Genomic DNA, 9,653 nt, shown 5'->3' on the forward strand with positions numbered 1-9,653 from the left:
GTTAGAAAAGCTTCTGATTAATTGACTTCCAATATTTCCAATGAATTTACATACTCAATTTTGATCACAAAAATTTTCAAAACAATTAATACGTACTAATATGCACGTATTAGTAACATGGGTTGCCAATGTAACTATTTACGCCATATTTAGTATAGGGTTGCCAGTGTGTTAGACGCTAATTATTATGTTCTAATATTATATTAGGATTATTATTAATTATTATTCTATTTTTATATATTTACATGCATATATTTAAGATCAATTATTTGCATTTTTCATAAATTAGCACAAACAAGGATGGACAAATTTAAACATTAAAAGAATCAAACTACTTATCGTTCGATAAAAAGGGTTCATGAATCATCAATTAATCATCATCACTAATTCAAAATTAGGTGAGATAACTACAAGCGGAAAATATTAATCCAGAAACATCGAGGCTTTTTCATCAATAAAAAGAAGAAAAATGAGGATCAAATTAATCAATTGCTCAGTAAGTATTTAGTTTTTTATTTATTTTGTATTATTATCATATAAAGAAATTACCAGCAATTATATAGTGCAGGTAATTAAAAAGAGCTGAGTCACCTTAATTGGTGTCTATTCAATAAATAGTTCGGTTTATTCAAATGATATTGATATAAGTTCGATATTGCTATGTTTTTTTGTGGTAATAAATTTGTAGTGAACAGATTTGTTGTTCCAGATTAGGATGATAATTGAAGGTGCTCTTTTAAAGTTGAAAAATGTATTTCTTTTGTCAGAATTTTAATAAATATAATATTATGGCTCAAGAAAATGAGTCGTCGGCGCAGCCAGTGGTGGAGGACGTGGTGGAGCCGGCGGTGGAAAACGTGGCGCGGTTGGCGGTCCACGAGGACGTGGCGCGGCTGTTCATTAGGCGGCCGGTGACTGTGCGGCCGGTAGTAGCGGAGGACGTGGCGCGGCCAGTGGAGTTATCGGTGCAGGACGTGGTGGAGCCGGTGGCGCAGGTGGAGATCGAGGAAGTGGCGCGGCTGTTTGTTGGGCGGCCGGTGACTGTGCGGCCGCTAGCAGCAGAGGACGTGGCGCGGCCAGTGGAGTTGACGGTGCCGAATGTGGTGGAGTCGGTGGCGCAGGTGGAGATCGACGTCGTGGCGCGGTTACTTATTGGGCGGCCGGTGACTGTGCGGCCGGTGGCAGTGGAGGACGTGGCGCGGCCAGTGGAGTTATCGGTGCAGGACGTGGTGGAGCCGGTGGCGCAGGTGGAGATCGAGGAAGTGGCGCGGCCAGCGGCGCAGATGTCGGTGGAGGACGTGGCGCGGATGCTTATTGGGCGGCCGGTGATGGGGCGGCGGGTGGCATTGGAGGATGTAGCGCACGTAGCGTAAATGATCTTGTAAAATAAATGCCAATAATTCAGCTTTAATACATAATAAATAATTAATTGTAAAAATTCAATTCTGTAGATTTCCAAACTTCTGTAGAATTCTAAAAATCAAATACAAAACCATCATTAATCTTAATCATTTATCCTTATTCTAATTTAATTAAAAATGTTTCCCATTCGGTGGCCAGCCTCCAGCCAGATGATAAATGCCCTCTAATAGACGCGCTTACTCCTAAATTCCTAAATGATTAATAAAGTAATTTTCAAGTTCAGAGCCGGCATAAAGCCGGAGTTGAGTTGAGTGGGTTTGCTGAGTTCCACTCGAGAGCTCGTAAATCTGGAGCCCGTGATGTGCTCGGCGAAAAGTAAACGCCCATAAACAATGTTGTTTCTCAATGAAAGTGGAGCCACGTGCAGCCGTAAATCTCACTCCGTCTCGCTCTTGCGGTGGAGCTTGGGGGCTTCTCTAACAGGTTTCTCATTAGGCCAGTGCTGGGGAGCGGAGCAAATGAGTGAAATGATGAGCGGGATTTGGCGGCCAGAACTTTGCAGCACTGAAAGGGGCGGGGCTAGTGGACCCCCATCTAACCCCCACCAATTTTCCACTGGTGGGGAAAATTTTCCACCCACTTCTTCCCTCTCGTTCCCGCCACATATGCTTGACACAGAAACAGCTGCTCTCACAGAAACAGAGAGAAAGAGCGCCGACTCAGTCTGTGAGAGGGTGTGCGTGTGTATGTGTGTGCGTGTGTATGTGTGTGCGTGTGTATGTGTGTGCGGCCATAAACCATTCGAACGGTTTGCGGCGGCGGCCATAAAGCATTGTGAGAGCGAGAGAGCGCTACGCAGCAGATGCTGCGCTGCCGGCGTCTCTGCCAGCGTCGCTGCCATGATGGCCGCGACTGCGACTGCGCTCGTAATTCTCCCGTTTAATGGTTTGTTTACATCATAAATAAACATGGCTGAGCCTGGAGCTGGAGAGCAAGACAGCTTGAGAGCGCGACAGAGAGGGCGAGAGACGGAGAGAGTCTGCGTGGAAAGAGCGGCTCCCGAGTTTTTGGCGCGCGTTTTCGATGGGTGGGTGTTGGGGAGTGGGGGGTGGGAAGTGTTGCCCCATTGATTGGGCTGTGACGTCAGCACAAGCCCCACTCGATCCAAGACATGACTTCGATCACGACCATGATCACGATCGGAGGCAATTAGCTGGCACGGGCCGATCAGAAATTAACCGTCCCCAGATGACTCATAAAATGGTAAAAAAAAAACTTGATAACTTACTTAAAAGGAGATTTAGATATTTTTAAGAAAAACCAGTTAATTGAAAAAGATTCGTATTTTAAGAAAAATACATATCTAACGCTCCTTTTATGAAAATTAAAAAGTCTAAAGAGCTCTTACTAAGAGACTATTTATAAGGCTTCCAGATAGCTAATAAAAATAAATGACAATACATAAAAAATGGAATAATTTTAACGAATTTATTGGGGTAAAAAATAAGTCATTGAGAAGCTTACAATTGTTTTAAATTTATTCATAAAGAAAGGAGAAACAAAAAACAAAATTTAATATTTTAAAAATACTAAAAAAGTCATTAAAAATATATATATTTTTTTCATAAAGATGTCTAAACAAGAGCATTAAAATTATCCATAAAAATAAAACCAAATATCAAAAAAATCCATGAAGTTCTATCTCCTTCCCTGAAGTATCTTCTACTTTCATGGCAAGTACCGACGGATTTGTGACCTCAGAATGACGAGACCGTCGGCTGGTAAGACAGTGCGTGTCTGGAAATACCATCAGTTCAGGGAAAATCAAGGAAATGAGCCTGATGTGTCCTGCTAATACAGTAAAGTAGCTACCAAGTAGAGTTGGTATGGAGTCAGCGAACCACTTGTGGCTGTCTCACTAATTTCAAGGCCCGAAAAATAGCACGCTCGATGGTCACACAATTACGGATGTAATAAAGTAATTTGCCGTAATTGCAATTGAGCCGAGGGCGCGTCAGCAGCTGCCACTTTGTTATTGCCACTGCCGCCTCCTTGGTCGGCGTAAAACTTTGTCTTCCCAGGCCAGGGGGAGGACCAACCAACCCTTTGTTTGTCCTTTTGTTTCGGCAAAGTTTGTCGAGGATAATGTGTGACAATGTCTTGGCACTTGCCGTGCACAGAGGGTGATTTTAATTTAGCCACGAATTCCCGATCCCAGGTAGCAGAACTTTGCTCTAATTTTTCCGGCAGTCTTGGGCACTGCGAACTGCTTAATTATGGACAGGATATTGTTCCTTTCAGCCCTTTCAGCAGGCGGTGTGAGTTATGATGTCTTTATGATCCCGCAACCAAATCCTTTTTGTCCTGGCCGCTCCTGGTCCGGGCTGGCTAATGAGCAGGTTTTATGCCTTATTATGATGATTATTATGTGTGGCAGGCCGAGTTGGCGGAATGGACTCGAAAAACAAACAACTACGGGACGGGAACAAGTGTTGAGCAATCCAGAAAGAAAAACAAACACCAGAAATGCCTTTTGCGATGGGGCCGGAGGAGTGCCACCATAAAAATTAGTCTATAAAAACAAACACCCAGGCCGGGCCGGGCGACCCCCGTTGGATAAACAGAGAGCCGGGCTGTACCAGAGCGCCCCCATATCATGTGGCACCTCATTTCGCCCAGTGGAGCAGTGGGAGACGTCGAGGAGACTCTGTGGCATGCTGCGAAAATTTCCTCATTCACGTCTCCATCTCCCCGGATCGGAGAATGGGTGTCTGAGTTACCAATCCCCTAGGTAAATAAACAAACAACTCTATTTCATTTTTTTGTTGCCCTAAGGCTTGGATTTTTCTCGGATTTTCAATTTATTTATTTTTTAAATAGCCCCTTTGACGATATCTAGTCGCTCCTGAAGGTTATGTTGCTTCTATTTTTGTGGCTACAAAAAATATACAATATTCTGGTAAGAAGGCATATCCCTTAGCAGAATCAGACATAAATTCTGATACACTTTTAAAGGCTAATTTAATTAACAATTTGTTGCTCTCACTCACTATCTGCGGGCCTTGCACTTGAGTCGGTTCAATAATTATAAATCAATACTGAATCAATTATGGGCTCTTACAATTATTATCTGTAAACGCAATACACACAGATCCGAGAACAACACAGACCCGACAACAAAAAATTCAAACAATTTTCAAGTGATGCCAACTTAATTAAGTCACAAAATTTATGAGCTCCTTCTGGTTTGGGGGCTGCCGGCATTTTCATGAAAACATACACACGCGCACACTCACCCGGAGATACAAATAGAGACACACAGATACATATAGATGGGGAGATGAAGATACTATCAGTATGGATACCCAGATACTCAGAACTTACCCGATTGACACGCGTCCCGGGAACTCACAACTCCAGAAATGAAGACATTCGGGCTTCGGTGGCTGGCGGGGGATTGTGAATCGATTGCCAACCGACAGAGATCGATTTTAACGATTTGTTTTGATATTTTTACGATTATGGAGCATCGTTTGCACAACATAAATGGAACATAAAACGCCGCACATGACGAGGGGGTGGTACAATGTTGCATGGCATCGTGACGCGTGCTGGTGTTTCTATTCGGGCCCCATTGGTCGCCCGGCCTGTGGCTCCTTTAAATTCAATTAATAACAAATTAGCTGCAAGTGGCTGTGTGAAGAAATCACAAATTAATATTTTCATTTTACGATGCAGTCGGGTTGGATTGGCTCTTAATTGCACCACCGCTGCGTCTTGAATGTATCCGAGAGATACTTACGCCTGCTGTTTTATTTTCCTCTGCGCTGCTGCTGTCATCTTGACGCTTTCCGCTTGCATCATCATAAATCATATGCGCCACATGCAACGCCAAGAGGCAAAAAAATGAGACCAAAATATGGAAAAATATTGTCAGCATTTTCTGTTTAATTTTCTTGTATTTTATCCTCAATATCCCCGAAGCGTTGTGCGTTGTCCTTGCTATTTTATGGCTCCTAGGTCCTTTGCATATATGCAAATAGTAACGCACTCGTCTCGGCTCAGCCAAGCCGTCGGCTTCCTGGCACTCTCAGGCAGAACTAGAGCAGGACATCTTGCCGGCGGCTTTTCTTCAGCGCGTTGCTGGCGTCCTTTTATGATTTATGGCCCCTGACGCTGAAAACCAGAAGTCTTGGGCTGCGGCAAGTTGTTTTTCGTTTCGAGGATGCGACGATGACAAATAGGATCGGTTTAGTAGGCCATATGTAGGATCATAAAAAATCTTTGGATATTTTTTGCACCCCAGAAGTATTAGTCTGTCTCTTGTACTTACTAATGGAAAAAGTCTACAGCACACCCTTAGAAATTTCTTCCAAATTCTTGGCATAGTGTTAACTAACTTTAGCCAGATGAGAAATACCCGAAAGTCACGTGCGAAACGGCATCTGCCATCGGCTTTCAAACTCAAACATAAATAGATTCTAAAGCCCCCAGATGAGCATTCTTGTCGTGGCCACGGAATGCATCTCGTGCTCCACACCCGCATCTCAGTCTGAACCCATATGGCTGTCTTAGAAGCAACAAAATGGTGTACAGATCCATATTAAAACATGGGGTTGCTCTGGTTCTGAGCTGATGGTGATAGATACGGAGGAGCAGCATCCCAGATATCGTCCTTTTAGCAGGAAGACCATTTCCAGGCAAAGCGTGACGACTTTCAATTGAGCATGATGCTACCAACCCCACCCATAACTTACTCCCCCGTTGTTCCAGCCAGTTGCTGATAAGCCTCAATCGAACACCAATCGATTACCCAAAAACTGAGCATGATTAATGTTCAAATTATCCTTGGGTTACCCCCTCACAGATGTCAGTTGCAAATGAAATACTCCCACAACCCAGATCTTCTCTATCTTGTATTTCCCCTCGCTGAGGCAATTGGTTGCAAGAGGTAGCTGAAGTGCCGAATACAGATAAAGGTTCAAAGTTCACATAGCTATTCTTTGTAGTAGATAACAATGCTAAGAAAAGTATTCATCTTGTATTACAAGATCTTTATTTCATTTAAGAATAGTTAGCTCGCATTATGGTGACCTTTAAACCCATTTAAAAAAATCCTTCATGCTTCAACTTTACTTGTTTAATGACAAACTTCAGTGATGCGGACATTTCACTGTAAAGCAATAAATATTCACTTGAAATCTCAAATATATTATGTCGGATCGCTGCAATAAAGAACAAATATTAAGCCCGAATGCATTTTTGACCATCTCAGGATCTCTGTCCCTTCATCTCCCCCCAAAAAAAAGGGGTGTGGCAACGCCTACATATTACATTTGGAGCCACATACTCGTACACTCCGGGCAGAGGACACGGAAACGAAATAAATCGAGAGCGAAATGAATGGACACAAAAGGATGAATGGTCAGTCAGTGAAGGCAAGCCATACAAAAAACAACAACAACAGGGAACACAACACAGCGAGGGAGGTAGGGGGATCAAGGCATGCAGAAATATTGAAACGAAAAATACAACTGACAAAAAATTTTATTTCGTTTTATTTGCAAAGCGGAGCACTCCATAAATTTTCGTGCGCTCAATATTGTTTCAGATCATAAATCATGGCTGCATTTGCGTACGGACACTCACACACACACATACTCATTTCAAACACAAGCCCACTCACACACACACATTCGCATTTTTGCACTGTCTGATGCAGTGCCAGCTGCGGGAGGGAATGAGAGGGCCAGACACCGACAAATGCACGTTGTACCTTGTAGCCGTACCCGAACGTTGGGATGCATCACGGGCACTGCAGCCAGAACAACAACTGCCACAAAAAACAACAACGCAGCAAGACTCCAAAAAACATCAGGAAAAATCCCAGCAAAAACGGCCAAGAAAGAATCACAAATGATCGCGGCTAGTAAATATCCTGTAAAGTAGGTCTCAAGCCCCAGAATGTATGCTACAAAAAAGCCAAGACCGGAAGCTGAAGTCAAGATGTGTTTTGAGATAATTTTAAAAAATCTTCTTTTTAAAGAATAGGCTTTACAATATGTCTTAAAAATATTTTAAGTCTATAGAATTTAATTCAAATTAAGATAATAATTATTTCGCAGTGTAATTTAAAAAATGTTATTATAATAATATTTATGAATGATTGATAATAATTGAATAATAATTTTTTAAATAATTAAAAATTATATATAAAAAATTAAGTATTAATATCAGTATTAATATTTTGATAAACAATTTTAAATAATGCCCAATAATTCGTTAGATGCTGCCCTGACAATACCAACATGCACTTATAGTGCATTTGTTTCTACTGGAGGCCGCTGCACTTGTGGCACGACCCTCCTGGCCAACTACACCCATCCTCTCCATAGATGCCACATTCACGGCGATGCGTCGGCGGCCAGAATGCAAATGCAGAATGAAAGCAATCCGCCAGTGGAGGGAGCAGGCGGGGTGGAAAGGGGGTCAACCAACTGGAGTGGTCTGCAAATGCACATTAACGCAAATTCCGTAAGTGAAGTATGTTGCATTTGCCGCACGTAAATTTAAAAAGCGCGGCACAATAACAAAACAGTGCTGGACTGGACGGTGCCCGCTTGCAGATGCAGATACTACACTCGTATGGTGGTGCTCCGAAGCGGAGTAGGACATGGACCTGGCGCTGGATATGGATATGGAACTGAAACCGAAACTGGAGTCGGAGTCAGAGGAGACGCGGCCCCACCTAGGAATCGAGGCCTGGATACCACAGGGCGGCATAGGCATTCGGACTGGACTTGGCCTCGCACACAGATGCACATATTTGAGATACATAAATCTTGCGGATGAGCGTGCAGCATTTGGTGGGGTATTTTTGGTTTTTTTGGTCCAGCCAGCATTGGGGATTTGGGCCAGAAACTGAAGGAAGTGAAGTTGGGGGAAGGGGAAGGATAGCTGAGACTCCGCAGCTGAGGCTCATACGATTCGGCGGTATGATACTGGAGATATTATTCTTCTAAGTTGGAAACATAATACAAAACCAACACCAAAATATTTTAAAATCAATCCTTGACATATACCTTTAATATCCATATATATTTAAACCTCTATAAACCTCCCATATCCTTTAAAAATCCCCTACATTCAAGGCCTGAAAAAAATGGCCTTACACAAAAAGCATTTCACCTGCAGCCGCCTACAGATGGCGCTTTAACACGGATGGCAATCCATCTGCGGCGCTAATAAAAGATTTCGCTAAATTGATACTGTCGATGGAGTAATTAAACTGCAATTTTTATGAGACATGCCGGACAGAGGCCGTGGCTATCACAGATCGAATAAATTATATTCGCCTGGCCACGCACACACACTCATACAGGTCAGCAGGACTCGCATGCAGGACGAGAGCGAGAGGCAGGAAGTGAAAAAGAGATAGTGATGGAGGGACGGGCTGAAATCCGTGTGTCCTTTGGCTCGTTTTGCCGGTAAATTTTCCAACGCAATTTTACCATTCTTCCCAGCGAGTGTGCGGTCAGCTACTGCAGTTCCTGCAATTTCAGGTCCTGACCCTGTGGCTCGCAAATAAATTTTTCGACCAAAAACTGTGCAGTATTTTTCGAGGCATAACAATGCGAATTTAATTTAATACTTTACACCCTTAATCTTAGGGGCTATAACACTTATTTTTATAACTAATAACTTAGTTCGCTCAATCACATTGTGAAGATCCGTGGCCTAATAATTGTTTTATTTAAAAGGCTCGATGCCAGACACCCATCGGAGGCCTTGAAGTTGTTAATTTTTATGACGTCATTACTCGGCTCGTAAAATTCCCGGCTCAACAGTTGGTTGTGACTCTGGCTCTGTTTGTCTACGGGTTTATAGCTGCCATCAGCCGCAGCAACAGGCAATGATTTTATGAACATGTTCAATGTCTGTTGTGGCACTTTGGGATCCCATAGCTATGGGTCCTCGTCTGGGCTTCAGATTTGGATGAGGATGCGGAGGAATCAAAGCCCGAATCTCGGCAGGCCGCTTCAAACTTTATTTCGCTGACTTTATTTGCAACCGGAATTTTTATTGTTATGGCGACATTTATGAGTTTTACGAGATTTGTCTGTCTCTCGCAGCACTTCTAATTGGGGGCTCATTGTTTTCAATGTTTGCCTTTGTTACTTGGTTACTGGTTACCCCATAAACTTTCCAGAAGCAGGAGTCCTGGCAGGGGATACATGTTGGATGAAATATTTAGAGACACTATGACTGGCAGTAGTCTGTATTTCCGTCGT

General features: G+C 43.0%; 1 protein-coding gene across 2 annotated transcripts; it reads left to right on the forward strand.

Moving 5' to 3' along the window:
* Nucleotides 1–393: 393 nt before the first annotated feature.
* Nucleotides 394–1,477, forward strand: LOC138926699 (uncharacterized). Of its 2 annotated transcripts, none has more exons than XM_070281719.1 (2): nt 394–496; nt 768–1,477. In XM_070281719.1, the coding sequence occupies exons 1-2, from the start codon at nt 470–472 to the stop codon at nt 1,371–1,373; spliced, it is 633 nt and encodes a 210-aa protein (XP_070137820.1). In that variant the 5' UTR covers nt 394–469; the 3' UTR covers nt 1,374–1,477. The 2 variants fall into 2 exon arrangements, with proteins under 2 accessions (XP_070137820.1, XP_070137821.1); XM_070281720.1 differs by lacking the exon at nt 394–496 and adding an exon at nt 693–728 and having other exon boundaries at nt 799–1,477.
* The last annotated feature ends 8,176 nt before the right edge of the window (nt 1,478–9,653 follow it).

Source organism: Drosophila bipectinata, chromosome 3R, assembly GCF_030179905.1.
Source record: "Drosophila bipectinata strain 14024-0381.07 chromosome 3R, DbipHiC1v2, whole genome shotgun sequence".
In the NCBI taxonomy this organism is placed as follows: domain Eukaryota; kingdom Metazoa; phylum Arthropoda; class Insecta; order Diptera; family Drosophilidae; genus Drosophila; species Drosophila bipectinata.